General features: G+C 32.9%; 2 protein-coding genes across 2 annotated transcripts; both read right to left on the bottom strand.

The window, feature by feature from the left end:
* Positions 1–46: 46 nt before the first annotated feature.
* LOC109798649 (ubiquitin-conjugating enzyme E2 7) lies at positions 47–7268 on the bottom strand. The gene is made up of 6 exons (XM_020358993.3): positions 7111–7268; positions 6913–7015; positions 6436–6533; positions 6257–6357; positions 2388–2465; positions 47–372 (listed from the first exon to the last, which is right to left on the bottom strand). Exons 1-6 carry the CDS (start codon positions 7151–7153, stop codon positions 295–297), a joined length of 501 nt encoding a protein of 166 aa, XP_020214582.1. The 5' UTR covers positions 7154–7268; the 3' UTR covers positions 47–294.
* Positions 7269–10860: 3592 nt separating this feature from the next.
* LOC109798754 (Pathogenesis-related thaumatin superfamily protein) lies at positions 10861–12060 on the bottom strand. Its single transcript, XM_020359140.3, has one exon. It carries the CDS (start codon positions 11974–11976, stop codon positions 11230–11232), a length of 747 nt encoding a protein of 248 aa, XP_020214729.1. The 5' UTR covers positions 11977–12060; the 3' UTR covers positions 10861–11229.
* Between the last annotated feature and the right edge of the window lie 3861 nt (positions 12061–15921).

Here is a 15921-nt window from a genome sequence, read left to right as displayed (position 1 = left end):
AACTCAAATATAAACCTTTTTTTAGATAAGAAACCCAAATATAAACTTATGCGAATGAACAAAGTAAATTTCCAATAAAGTAGTCAAAAGACCGGCCAAAACACTTAGAATACAGATTGTTTTCCAAGTTATGCCAAATGGCCATGCAGAGAACATGGAACTGAAGAAAGAAGGAATGTGGACAACTTCCAATGCCATTCTTATACGGTCAACAGAACCGGTGAACCAATCCATTACACATTATATGTCCTCCAGTTCACAAAAGCACTATGCGGTGTACGTGTAGGCGACAAATCACAACATTTCTTGTGACTTTCTTACACATCGGCTAACCTTTTTCTTGAAATCGTCTCTCCTATCTCTCCACTCCTTCTGCAATACGAGATCATACAGATCAGGTCTAAGAACAATCTCAAAATAACTTTCAGACTATCTATCAAAGATTACATACAAAAATACCAAAAATAAAATGAACAACTTTGTAGCCCCATTCAAAGCATTTCAACATTCAAAGATATAAGCAATGGCAATGTGAAATTCCCATAACAAAAAAATTAAATAATCATACATTATACACATACATGCTAGCTTTTATAGAGTCAAAGAGGATATCAAGAAAGCCATCAGGATAAATACAAAACCAAGTTTGAGAATTGCTTGAAGATGGCATCCCATAAAATATTGCTTTCAGCAGGTACTAATTATTAACATGGAAAACATAACATTGACATACCACATTATAAAAAATATTCTCATATTTTCTTAGCTTCTGTACTTAGACCAAGGCACTAAAAGAGATGGCTACCCTGTTAAACCTTAATATTTAGCCACTGCATTTAGTAAATTGTGGAAATTGGAGACAATGCCTCGTCACAAGTTACGTAGTCTAAATATCAGAAGTCCATCATACAAATTACAAAACAAAGGAGAAATAAAGGTGGTGCAAACTATGGAAATAGAATTCAAGCAGGGTGGATGAAATGAAGAAACAACTCAAGTGTTGTGTGACATACAACATATAAGACCTAGATGCTGTATGAAACTAAGTGTTAGACGGTAAAAATTCAACAAGAGAATAAACTCACAATGTAGCAAAGATGAGAATGTTGCTATGGATAAATGAACGTACAACACGAGATTGAATTAGGAATGAATGCATAAAAAAAATGGAATTAAACTTTCTGTAGAAACTGTGGAAGAATCTCGCCATAGGCTGTCTGAACATGTGTGTAGAAGACAAATAGAAGCCCCAATTAGGAGAGTTGATCATATGAAAGTTAACCCTATTGCTAGAGATAGACAGATAGTTAGAAAAGGCTTGGTTGTGTTGTTATTTAGTAACTTGTGGAAGTCATTCATACTAAAAGAGAAGAAACTCTTTTGTTCACTTCCACTTATTATTGGAGAAGTACAATACGAAACATATAGACTTAGTAACTCACCACTTACACCAACTAGGCAACTAGCAATCAAGCTAAAGTACCTAGGAGAATATACATTAACACTTGACGAGAAGTTGAGTATTTACTGAAATAATTAGAGCACATACGTGATAAAAACAAACTAAGTGCAACTGGTTTACAGTTCATAAGATAGAAATAATTTCTATAAAAGACAATCCATTATACTATCAAGTTAATAACAATTCTACGGCTAGAACTGTCAAAGGCAACTCATGACCCAATCCAACACACCACAGGTTTAGGCTGGATTTGGTTAAAAAACCCAGCTCACCTCAATTTAGTAAACATTGGCCCAAATCACTTTGAACACGAGTCACCAGGTTGAAATCATGATGAGACGGGCTAGCTCACAAGGTCAGAAGTTAACATTAAAAACACAGAATCGCTTGCCACATTACTAAAATAAAGGTCACGCTCTCTCCTCTCAAATTAACTCTCTTGCTCATTCAACACAAGTTGCACACAAACACCAACTAAAAGAGAGTTAGGGTTCATTCAATCATTCTCCACATCTCCTTCATGATTTACTGTTTCACCGCTTTGTGCACACCAGCACCACACAAACCAATTCTTCACTGCTGCAGCACAACTTCAGCAGCACCGCCATTCATGATGAGCAAGCTTGGCGTGCAGTGACCAGTGATCCTTTTTATCTCAAGTCCTTTAAAAGAGAGAGAGAGAGAGAGATTCAACCAATTTAACCCACCAAGAGTTGGCTCACTTTTTAGACCAACATGTGATGAACCAACTCAGGTGAGTTAGGTTGTCTCACTTTGAAAACTCTATTTGTAGCATCTAACAATATCATGTTTTCATTTTCTTTTCTAAGATACAAATAAGTATCCTATGGGAGCAAAAACAGGTAGGAGACGGGTAGGTTGCAGTAGAACAATCAAGTAAATACGAAACAATGATCAAACTTACTGCAGCTTCAACATTTGCGGGAGATTCATCATTAGGGCTGGAAAGCATCGATATGATACTCAATACTATACTCTCTACCTGCAAGATAACATATATATTAATATATTAACACGTGATTTAAAAAACTTATAACTTCACGAGTGACAAGTATATAAAATTGCTAGTGGTGGACAAAATGCTATATACCATTCACAAAAAGGACATCCAGTGAAGTTATTAATGGCAAACCAATGTTAAAATTGTTAACACTCAGAAATTAATTTTGCGACATTAAACATTTGAGGTCTTTACAACATTTAATTATTTCTGTTTGATATATTAAGCTGAAAAGCTCAATTCTACCTTAGTATTTCACTTGAGAGTTCTTCAAGCCATAACAAACTTGAAAACTCAAACAACTACTGAGCCTTTTACTCTGCCCATGCCTATATTCAGCAGAGACTAATGAGAAACATGAAAGATATAATTCATACATGAGAGTTCAAGCTTGCAAATTAAACTCGTCATATCTGGTAGCCTAGTAATATTATATTTTTTACTGAAGTGCATAATATCAATATGATAGAACTGGATAGGAAGAAAAATAAAAAATAAAAATATATACAAATCAATCCACCCACACTTTGTAGCTTAGTAGAGATGGAATCATAAACTGGAACGGATAATAAACAAATTACTGAAAAAAGAAACTATAACCTAGGTATTCAAAAGCCCTGCACTCTCCCACTGAAATTCTGATTCAAATCTTACGTACCAACTAACTCTCCCCCTTTCCTACTTATTTCAGCTTTCTTCTTGTTAAAAATTACTGTCTACTGGACAGTTACAAGTTACAACTCCCTCTCTTCCCCATTTATTCCTACACTCTTCATTACAACTATTTGCACACTAACAGTTACTGCTATTAATAAATCCTTATGACCCTAGTATTCTTTTACCACTCTTACTCTTCTTGTTATAAACATTCTTAATGGGTGGTTGGTTTACTAATAAAACTCCCCTCCCCACAAATAAAAAAAAATCCACCTTGTCCTCAAATTGGAAATAAGGGAAGTTGTCCTAAACAGCAGCAGCTGCTCCCACGAGTTAGAAGGCCATGACATGCAATTAACATTTGGTCAACCCCTTCTAAACTCTCACAAATATCCAAAACAACTGATGTCAGAACCTGTAACTCCAGCTCTTCGGTCAGCATGGAGGTTAGGGGTTGGGAATAGCTTTGTGGCAAGAAAGCCTCCTTCAATAGACACACATAGAACAAAGGGTGAATTTTGCTCTCTGCTGATTCAATCTATAAGCAACCAGTGCAATCATACTGGAAATCTGAAATGGGCCACTAAGAGGAGGGCATAATTTCTCATTAGATCACTTAGCCAAAGTTTAAGTTTATATGGCTGTAACTTCAGAAAAAACCAATCTCCTCCCAAAACTGAGCTTCACACTTATGTGTTTTAGCTTGAGTTCACATAAATCTTTAGCCTTTAGCAAATTGGTCCTCGACTCAGCCAGCATTTCATCTCGCTGACAGGTTAATTTATTGACCTCCTCTACTGCTGAAGGAGTTGTAGCTCCCTTTTAAAAGATAGGAGAATCCTAAACATATAAAGCCTTAAGTGGGGTCAGCTTAGTAGAACTACTATAATTTGTATTATACCAAAATTTAGCCCAACTTAACCACTTTGGCTATTGTTTAGGTTCCATCCTTGTCACAAATGAGATAAGTCTCCAAATATTATTAACCACTTTGGTCTAACCATCTGATTGTGGATGACATACCAAACTAAATTTGAGTTGAGTGTCCGCTAACTAAAGGAGGGCAGTACAAAAATGGCTGAGGAAATTTCATTCCCATAACAAAAGAAGTTTGAAAACCATGCAATCTAACCATTCAATTAAGTTAGGCTTCCACTACATCTTTGGTAGGAAAAATTATGGCTCAAAGGTATGAACTGAACATGCTTATAGTGGCAAGGTCTCATAGTAATTGTACTGACAAGTGTGACATGCTACAACAAATTTCTGAATACCTTCATTCCATCCAGATAAACCAAGTGTATGAAAGAAACCTGATTGTCCTCCATTTGTTGAGTTATGGAATTAAGACAAACGAACATGGATACAAGGAGAACTTCTAGGGAAAAACAACCTTCCCTGGAATAATAATTGATTACCTTGCAATTCATATGCAGGATGAACTTCAAGATTTAACAGTAGTTCTTGGATGCTGCTGTGAAGCTTTATATATGCCTAGAATTTTCCCAAACAATCCTCTAGGTCTTTATTTACATTTTTTAAATTGCAGCAGATTACATTTCACTTGAATGAGCATATGAGGCTTTATTTTTTTTTCCTCCATCAACCTTTGTTTATTTAAAAAATTTAAACCTTGTTGGTTTGTCAGAATAATGAAATGTCATCCTCCCATCAGATAATGCCAACATTTTTGAACTGCCGTGACAATGGCCATCAACTCTTGCTCATACACTTACTTTGTTTGGGCTCTTTCTCACAACCCCAGATTGAAAATAGCAATTGCCCATCCTTCCCTGCAGCAAAAATGGTCTGAAACCAATGCTGGAAGCATCAGTGTCTAACACAAACATTTAGGGAAACTTCAAGATTGTTAAAATGGTCATGGCAATTCTTAATGCATCAGAAACACTGTTTTTCCCCATTCAAAATCATTTTTCTTCAATAACTGTTTTTGGTCCGCTTCCCATAGTGTTGCACAAAACAACAATACCATCATGTAATGGCAATTTTTTATGATCTATCAAATACACTATGTTTCAGTCCCCCATTGATAATCATTTTTCTTCGATAACCATGTTTTTGGCCATCTTCACACAGATCCACACAAAACAGTATTAGCATCCTGTAAGTCTCAAACAACCTGTAAGCCCCTTCACATCCTTTGGTGTTGGCCATAAACACATAGCTTATACTCTTTATGGATCAGCTTCCACCCCCTTAGTAGAGAGAATATGGCGTAGATAATCAACGCTGGATCAGAATGTCATTTCCATTTGTTAATAAACAAGGAATCAGTGTGCAGTACCCCTAAGACTGCTCATAGGTGTAGCAAGTGCTCCTCACTTTCACTATATCTTATAATATATCATCAAGGAACACCACAAGGCATAACTAAAAATTCATAATGCCCTATGTGTGTCCTAAATCCTTTTTTTTTGTCTTCTTCCTTCATTGTTCATTCTTATCTAACTAAATTTCAAATCCAACTTGGGAAAAATCCTTGCACCTTCTAACTCATCCAATAATTTGTTAATCACAAGAATAAGGAACTGGTTAGGAATTGTAATTTTGTTTAATGCCCCATAGTCCATACAAAGATGATCCTAATAGTACTTTCTTAGAGTATCTCCTAGTTGCGCTTACAGTATCTTCAAGTTGCACTTTATTTGACAATTAAGTTAAAGGTATTTATATTATCTCCCTCTTTTTTCAAAATGGGAAGAGAGGAGAGTGAAAAGTTGGAAGGGAAGATGCATATTATGAGGAGCTCCATTTTACTACAACTAATTAAACAGCTTGCTTTTAAATGCAATGTCAATGATGCAGTAACACATTGAGACGTAAACTCTCCAATTTCCAGGAATAGGCATAACGTGCACCTGGCAAAACCTCAAGGATTAAAACAGAACAGCAATTGCATCATAGCAGCTTCTGGAAAGTATTGGGCACTTTAATTTTAATATTTTAACTTGACTATTAAACAAGAGCATTCTGGATTTGAATGTATTTGAGATAAACTGATCACAAATTTCCAACCCTAAGTTGATTCTTAGTCACCAATATCCAAGTCAAGCCATAGGTGTGATAATGAAGAGTAATTTATATTTTCCACGTACTGTATGAACAGGTGTCCAGCGCTCACTTGCAAGCTCATAACCATTTGGATCCTCACCAGGAGGATGAAGAATTGATATGCAAACCCGGCCATCAGGATATACTGCAAATGGAACAGTATACATCACTTCCATGTAGTTCGAATCAAAGCAAAATCGAAAACAAAAACAAAAATACTAACCATTGGGGTGCCATATCTCTGAGGTGAATCTCACTGAAGGTGGACTATTTGGGTAATTGGATGGGAAACTCATGATAGCATTGAAAAATCCTCCCTCGCTTTAGGAAATTCAACCAATTGACAAACAAAACAGCAGATAAACGTCAGTAAAATTCCAACACTAACCAAAGGAAAAGCAAAGCGGTAACAACTTGGAACATTATCCGGTGCAATCAAACGAACCCAACCCAGATCACTCCCAATAGTAAACAGCATAAACAATAAACAAAACTCATCAAACCAAGCAATCAAGGAAACTGTTGATGTACCAAGAGAAAGCAATTAAAACCCATAACTCAACCCCAAAAGAAAGACAGAAGCAATCAAAACCCAAAACCCAAAAATCCAAACTTGGAATCATAAATCACCAAAAAAAAAAATAGCGTGAGAAAGTTGGAAAAGCAGAAGCAGAATACAAAAGCCAAAAGGGGGGCTTACTAGAGAGTATCGGGTGGTCCAATTATGGTAACACTCCATTCAAAAATGTTGTTTTCATCTATCAAACCGGCGGAGAAGCCGTCGACGGGGTTTTTGCAAAGATCTGCGAGAAAATGAAAGGAAGCGCAATCAGAAAGTGGCGGACAATCGACAAACACGGCCCTATTTTAGAGTTGGAAATAGAAGAGGAAAGAGTACCTTTGAGCTGCTTTTGAAGGAGAAGGCTTGCCTGGGATGCCATGAAGAGATTGTTTTGAAAACCGACACAACCTCAAATTGGGATTATTTATAACTCAACATAAACATGGTTCGGTTCAGGTCATTTCAAGGATTACACAGCCATTACCATTCACCAACACTCAACCCGGCCCAAATACTTCCAACAATTACAATCTTTTTAGTTTTAAAAAAAAAAAATCTTCTTTTTTCTCTCCACACAAAAATTAGTTACACTTCTTTATGCCCCCTAGATTAATCAAAATTAAAATTTATTTTATTAATATATATTTATATATATTATTAAAATAAAATTTTAATTGTTCAAAGTTAATAAACAAGATAAAGTATATATATATAGGTAACATATTATTTTTTTTATAAAATTGAGATTATTTATTTATAATTTTTAAGAAAAACAATTACTTTCTTTAAATTCTGTCATTATTAGATGAAACATAACTAGATCTCATTATTTTTCTTCTATCAAACATGTTATTAAGAAAGGAACAAGGTAAAAACCGTTAGAGATTTATATTTTAGTTTGATTTGACTTAATTAAAAAATTGAGTCTAAAGTCATATTTAGTGCTCAAATTTTAAGTGCATGCTAGTGCATGCTTTTGTTGAGATTTTGATGAGCTCTATGTAACACGTTACTTTTAAAATCTTGAATAGATTTTTCTTTTAATGGAACAAAAATTTCACCCGTTACAGAGTCTTAAAATTTTGCTTTGTACATGCTCTTTGTACTTGTTCCCCTTCCACGAGTTGGTTATCTCATTCCCATGGTGTTGGATCTTCAAACATCAGCAAAGATGTGTTCGATTACGGTTACGTTTTCCGTAATCACTCTCCCACACCACTTTCTCCACCACAACACTGTCTTGGAACATTCTCATACAACATTTTCTTCACTGAGACACCATTGTCCATGGTAGCCTTCTTCCATTTTCATTTTCATTTTATTTTTTAATTTTCTAATTTTAGAGTTGTATGTCTCAAATTCTTTCCCAAATTGTAGTGTTTTTTTATTTATTTTATGAATTGATCACTTATATATTGTCAGTGTAAAATTTTTTACACTAACAACCAATTAGATCTTTTAATTGTGTCATGTCACTGTTAAAAGTAAATGTGTTTATAGTGACATGACACAATTAAAATATTTAATTAGTTGTCAATATAAAAAAAACTTTACACTGACAGTGTATAGGTGATTAACTCGTATTTTATTAGTTCAAATTTGTTTATGACAGTTTTAGGTTAACTTGTTTGTTGTGGCTGTGTTTTTTATTTTGATTTTTGTTGTTGATTCATGTATACAAGAAGACCGGTTGTTGTTATCGTACATTATTTAAAAAAAATTACTAAACTAAGATTTTTTAATTTACTTTTTTAAACACTTTTTTTAATTAAAAACTTGATTGAGTTTTGTATAAATGAATGAGTTTTTCAAGATGTATTTACACCACTCCTCTCTGATAATTTTTTTTAAGAATCAAATCATAACTTAAATCTCAAATAAGAACTTTGAAGTATTTTTAAGATGAATTTACACCACTTCTATTTGATTATAATTCAATACTTTTTTTATTTTTAAGTATTATATATTTGTGATTTTAGTCCTTAAATTTTAATTGAATAATTTTAATTTTTTAAAATATTACAATTATATAATTTTAGTTTTTTTTTATATTAAAAATGTAATTATTTTTCTTAATTTAACATTCACGTGTGACATGAATGTATCAATATTTCTAATTAACTTATCTTATTTAATATATTTATATTTTTATAAAAATATGTTATAATTTATATTAATGAAATTATTAATTTATTTATAAATATATTAATAATATTATTGGTATTAATTTATCAATACTATACCGTAAATAAATATTATTTGGTAGATCATTTGATAATTTGTGTTTATTTAAAGAATAGTAAATGATAATTTTTAACAATGTCTTGATAATATTTTTTTAAAATAAAAATTACTTAATTTAATTTCATTCTTAACCAATATCTCCTACTTGATATTCATGGCCCTATAAATTTTTGTACTAATTTTCTCAAGTCGAGCTACTGCAAATATTTGTTAAAGTTCTTCATGCAAAAGGTACTTCAGTTTAAGTTTTATAATACTTTTTGCCAAACTTAATAGGATAAATTCAGTTTAAGTTTTATAATACTTTTTGCCAAACTTAATAGGATAAATACATGGGCGATGAAACCAATTTTTGCTTTTAGTAAAGTTGCTACTTTACATTAAAAAAAAACTCCTAAATATCATTATTTATACTGTCTGCAATCGACATTTCAAAATTAAGTAAGTATATTCTGATATATATAATCTGCATCTTTTTTAGAAATGACAAGTACCTTAAAGACAAGACAATCTGCTAAGATTTGGTAGCATAATTTTTTCTAGTACCGTAAATATCTATTGTCACACGACTTATACCAAAATTATTAATTAAACCACGACCAAGAACAATCTCACGCAACACTTATTAATTAGATTGAAACAAGACCAATCTCACGCTAATGTTCACTCGATGTGATATATAATTTGTAATTTGATACAATTAAATCAGTCACTTCAAAATTAACTATTTTGATAACGTATTCTCTAAGTTTTCAAGCCGATTTTTATTGAGCTGATTTCTACAGAGTCGATTTATTTTAGGTTGATCTCCTTAAACAGCCTCATGGATCATTAGAATTATATCTCTAGGTCAATCACACTAGTATAAAAATCTAACAGACTAGTCTTGACGCATTCACGCAATGTGTTCGAGATAAGGGTCATGAGAAGAAGTTAATACTACACATTAACATAACATTCACCACATTTCAAAGTTCTTTATGCAAAGCACTTCCGACAAAGTTCTATACTGGCAATACTTTTTGCCAAACTTAATAGTAGGTTGAATTCGTGGGCGAAGAAACCAAGTTTTTGCTTTCAGTAAAGTTGCTAGGCTGCACTAAAAAAGTTCCTGAGTATGTTGTTTATTTATTCTGTCCGCATCTTCATTTTGTACATAAGTTTAATTTAACTAGCCGTTTGGCCACGCTCCCGAAATACGAAACATTACATTACTATTATATTCAACATTTAAAAATTAACTATGTATATTACAATATAGTATAATTTGTAACTTTTTCTTTTAAGGTAACAAGTTATCAACAATCCAGCTTGGACTGCAGCAGCAAAAACAATTAAAAGGGAACAAGAACAAATAACAATCTAATGCGATTATGCCTGTACATTCACTTCCTCAACGGTACATTAATAAACATAATCCAGTTAAATCCAACACTTCCAAATCATCTCTATATATTAATATTAATTACGTAGCTGATATTAATTCACAGTCATTTTAACTAAATCTATCGGTCAATACAAAAATAGCATGTCCTAGCTGGTAGCCCACACGAGCATTGGAAACGCGTGCATTGAACAGATTGCTGACTGCCGACGATGCCCCTTGCCTTTCCGCAAAGATCAAGAAATAAAAATGCCACTCAGCTTTCTTAATCTGATCTCATTAACTCGTAAAGCACGAATACCCCTATTTGTAAAACAAACTTGGTGTTCACTTTTTCAAATTTTCTCATTTATAGACAAATGATAAAATTACCGTCCTCTGAATACTTTATTTTCAACACGTAATATTTTTATCATATACAGTACTACTACTACGAGTAAAAGTAAAAAAGACCGAAATCACGTGTCATGCGCAGTACAGCACTCGATTATTATAAAGAACCGAATTCTCGAGATAGGAGCCAATGCAGCAGGATTGGTCCCTTTCTTTTCTAAATCGATAAACATCATTCACCATGCTCCGTGTTTGGTCACGTGTCAAAAACGTGATTTTTCACACGAAATTCCAAACAAAGAAAGACAGAACTAGGAATACGAAGAAGATAATTTAAAAATTACATTTTGGGTTTTCCAAGCTAGTGAGTCACACGACACAACACACAAAGACAGAACATGTTTTTTTTGTTTTTTTGGAGTGTGGAAGGAAAATGTTATTGGAAAGAGAAAAGGCGAGTCACTGAAGAATGACTCAGAACCCTAACAGAGTGCTCAATGGCAAAAGATAACCTTGAGCTCGCGGGGGGAGGAGCACTGGTGCATGAGCGAAGGCGTGTCATGGGCGAAGGTAAAGGTGGAGGGACACGCGTGCTTGAAGAAGGAGGAGTAAACAGAGCCCTTACACGTGTGGGCGCTGTTGAAGTGGTTCCGACAGCACAACTCGTCCGTGTGGAAGGCCTCGCAGCCGCTCTTGCACGCCACCACGGGGCCGTGGGCGGCGGGGACGCGGTGCTGGAGCACGGCCGGACACGTGGCGAGGAGGTCGGCGCGGCAGCCCACGACGGGGCACACGCCTCGGCCCTCGTGCGGAGTCACCGTCATGGGGACGTTGAAGCCGTCCACGAGGCTCACGCCGTAGGAGGCGAAGTCGCCGTTGCCGTGGTGGACCTCCAGCTGGGCCAGGGTGGCGGGGGCGGAGCCTCCGGCGCCGTTGCACTGGAGGCGGCCGCCGCAGTCGCCCGTGGCGCAGGAGAAGGCGGTGCCGGAGTAGGCGCAGGCGGTGCGGGCCCAGACGCGGCCGGACCAGTGGGCGTCCGGGACGGGGATGGAGAGGTGGGTGAGCGTGTGGAGGGTGAAGCCGCCGCCGCCCAGGTTGGGGTGGCCGGCGTTGGGCTGGATGGCCGGCCACACGGTGTAGTTGCAGTTGTTGACGAGGGTTAGGATAAGAGCACCGGTGGGTGAGGAGAGGGTGGTGACAGCCAGGATGAGGAATGAGTATAGGAAGAGTGAGTGAGCCATGGCTTGGGGTAGTACCTTAGTAGTAAAAGAATGAAACTGTGTTGTGTTGTGTTGTGTTGGGAAGGGTTTTATCTTAGATTTATTTATAGACAGTGTTTCAACTTTCAAGTGAGTTTCCAATAACAAAAGGTGGGAACGGGGTGTTTCGTTTTTTGTAGGACGGAGTTGCCCTTTGAAAGTGGAGTTTTGAATTTTGAAATTTTTGATGGTGAGGGGCAAAATTGGTATAGCGGGAAAAGTAGGGAACGTTTGGTTTTTCTGTGGTTTGGACAAATTCTGAAAAGATGGTCTGAAAGTCTGAATCCACAGACAAGACTCGTCAGGGGGAGTGGGGATTCCGGATAAACTATTCCAGAGGGCCTTGAACCTTCCAGGGTTCACCCAAAGTCCCAAACACATTGGATAAAAATTTAAGATAAAAATTTAAGTCCCAAACACTTTTTGATGATTAGGGTCTGTTTGATATCATGAAAATAACAAAGAAATTAAATGGGATAGAGGAAGAAAAAAAATTGTAAGAAATAAAAGTGTATGTGTGTGGTAGAGAAAGAAATCAGAACTAAGTAATATTTAATTGGTTGGATTTTTATATTCATCGTGTGTACTTACATTTGTGTGATTGAATCAATAAAATAAAATAATAATAAATTGTTTTAAGTTCTACTGACACAAAATCTTAGATTCATTACCTGTGTTAGATATTTAATTACATTAAATGTTCAAAGGAAAAACTTTATCTTACTGGAATAAATTTATCTTTTATAGAAAATACATGTATTATTAAAATTATATATATAAATATATTATACTGACATTCACCCCTTGTTTTGGCAAAAAATAATGGCAATTAGGATTGCCATATACAAAACGGAGCCACGTCATTGCCATTGTCGCTATATTGATTTTAAGGGTTTACTTACTTCTTTATCGTTGATGATATATATATTCCTTTATCTTGAACTTAGTTCATGACAAACAAGGTGGTGGAGTATCTTTATATTGGTGAGATATTATTCGTTTTAGGTCTAAACTTTTAGGATTTTCCTACAAAGCTCACTCACGCTCAGAGTGCTTGCACTGTCGCTCCATCATGAGGGCGGGACACGGTTTTGGTGAGATATTGTCCGCTTTTGGACCAAGCCCTCACGGTTTTGCTTTTGGACATCACCCAAAAGACTTCTCTTCCAATGAAGACAAGTGTGTGTATATAAACCCATGACCATCCTCTTGTTTAAACGATGTGGGACTTTGATTGCATCCTAACAGTAATGTCAATTAGGATGGTCATATACACAAGGGAGCAACGTCATTGCCATTATTGCACTATTGTTTTCGAGTGTTCACTTACTTTTTCCTTGTTCATGATGAAATATGCCTTTGTTTTTTTATTTTTACTTTTATGACAATCCTAATATTTATCACATAATTCAAACTTATTTATAATATATATAAGACTATTTGTAACTTCTTTCTTATTTCTCAACATTCTTGTATTTGGGTTTGACACCCCTAGTGCCTCCTTAATACATTTCTTTTAGCTGATAAAAAAAACTATTAAATTATGACATATAAATATATTTATCAAGTTGTAAAGACTTATTTTTAATATTTTATATTTAAAGAGTTGTACTGCTGTTAGTTATACTAGTAGTTGTTCTTTTGTATATTTATTTTTAAGGACATTTAAAAAAAGTTGTTAAAACGTGTAATATTAATTTAAGATTAATAATATCTAAAAAAAAGTAGAAACTATAAAAGGTAGTTATTAAAATATATTCTCTTTAGAGGGTCGAGGCACTTCGTGCTTCTAATAATTATACACACATAACATATTATAAGAAGGTTGCATATAGTTATTTAGAGAAGATATATTTTTTTTTTTTACATTTGAGGGGTATAATGGTCTACTAAAAATGGAGACCAAAAACGGTTACATGTCTCGGTATCCCCTTTATAATATGTATAGATGTATAGATTAGTAAGATAAAAGGCACTTTGTATCTATGATAGAAATTAAATTTTTTTAACCATTAATTAATGAACAATTTTTCTTAGTTTTATATTTTCTTTAAAGTAGTTAACTAAAGGGTAGAATTGGAAAATAAGTATAAACTTATATAATAACTAATACATGAAATATTTTTATATTTTAATTGTGTTTATTTTATCTCTCATTATTTATTAACATTTTAGTCAAATATAAGTTAAAAATAGGAATAAAAATAAAATCATTTAATTAAATAATATTTATTACAATCAACTAGGTCACCACATTTATTATAGTTCAATTATTATGTAGTGGAAAATAGTAAATAACAAATATATGGTGTATTTAGATGAAGAATTTTACAAATTCAAGGATTTTGAGATTTTTGACATTTGAATTACTTTGATTTTAATTTTTTATCATTCTTAAAATATTTTATTTGAATAAGACAATTCAAAATTCTTAAATTTAAAATTCTTGACTTGAATATGGTAATTTGATTTCACTGTGATAAAATTGATTTTAAAAATATTTTTATATGTTGAGATTTTTAAATTAAATTTTATAAAAATAAATATTAGCTAAATTATAAATATTTAATAATTTTTAAAGTTAATATTATAAACTATTTAATGAATTTAAAAAATTTTAATTATTCAATAATTAAAAATACGAAGAGAGTAGAGATGAGATAACATATATAAGTGAAATTAAAAAATTATGAGAAATTAAAAAATTTTACTTTTTTTTAAAAATTTGAAATTATATTATTTTAAAAAATTTTACAAATAATTAATTTCAATTTATTTATAAATTATCCATTAAAACAACGTATTTCACCTCAAGACATTTGGAATTCTTTAAACAAATAAGCACATTTTAAGATTATTATGCAACAATTATGTAAGCAATCATTTAAGTTATATCCATACAAGGTAGAAAATAAACAATTGAAAATAAAATGCTCATGAGCCATATACATATAATGTACAAATAAAGAAAAAAAGATTTTGATTTAGAGAATTTCTCTCTAACCACTCTAAAATTTTCTGAAAACTCGAGTTATAAATTTACTTATAAAGAAAATCCTTATATTTTTTTTTCTGAGTTAACCTAACTTATTTCCGGTTCAACTAACCTAAAAACCAACTTGACCCTTCAAAGTCCCTTGACTCCTAAGATCCTAAACAAAGTTACCCATAACAATACTCATACAATAAAACTATTACATCACAAAATCAATAGTGTTACAATATAGAATATAACTTTTAAATCAAACTAATTAAATGGTGAAATAAGTAAATAGATGTGATAAAAATTAGATAATTTTTTACTTTTCAAATTCATTCAATCCAACTAAAAATATCTACTCTATTTCACAAGTAAAGAAATATAACATTAATCAATACAAGCATATATAGATACTTTTGTTTTAAAAACAAATTAACAATAAGAAAAATTAATAACAAAATATAGTTAACATGTATATTAATTAAATTACCTTGAATCAAAATTATTTTTAGATCTAATTTTTAATATTCTTTTATCAACAAAAATTACAACCATAACGATTAATTTTAATTTTTAATGACAACTACAAAGCTCAAACTTAAAATTTACGTAGATTTTTTTATTACCAAGTCAAATATAGTCAAAGAATTATATTAAAATTTCATGAAGGTGGTTCTAAGTTATTATTAATTGCATTGAAGTGAATGGATGTTGAGGAGTTATTGAAGATAATCCCAACTCTTATTTTATTTATTTATTGTTTATTTATATAATTTTAAACGTATAAATGATATTAAATATTAATCATAAAAAATGTTAATGTTTAATATCATTTATATGTTCAAAATTATAAAAAAAAAATTAATAAGAAATTAAGAGAGAAAAAATGGAGAAGATGTAATATGATTGCAAACATATATACATTTATCGACGCGTGAAAAACCATT

The sequence above is a fragment of the Cajanus cajan genome, chromosome 8 (genome assembly GCF_000230855.2).
Source record: "Cajanus cajan strain Asha chromosome 8, NIPB_CcT2T_4, whole genome shotgun sequence".
Taxonomy (NCBI): domain Eukaryota; kingdom Viridiplantae; phylum Streptophyta; class Magnoliopsida; order Fabales; family Fabaceae; genus Cajanus; species Cajanus cajan.
The sequence above is the reverse complement of the archived record's forward strand: the minus strand, read 5'-3'. Positions and strand labels throughout refer to the sequence as shown.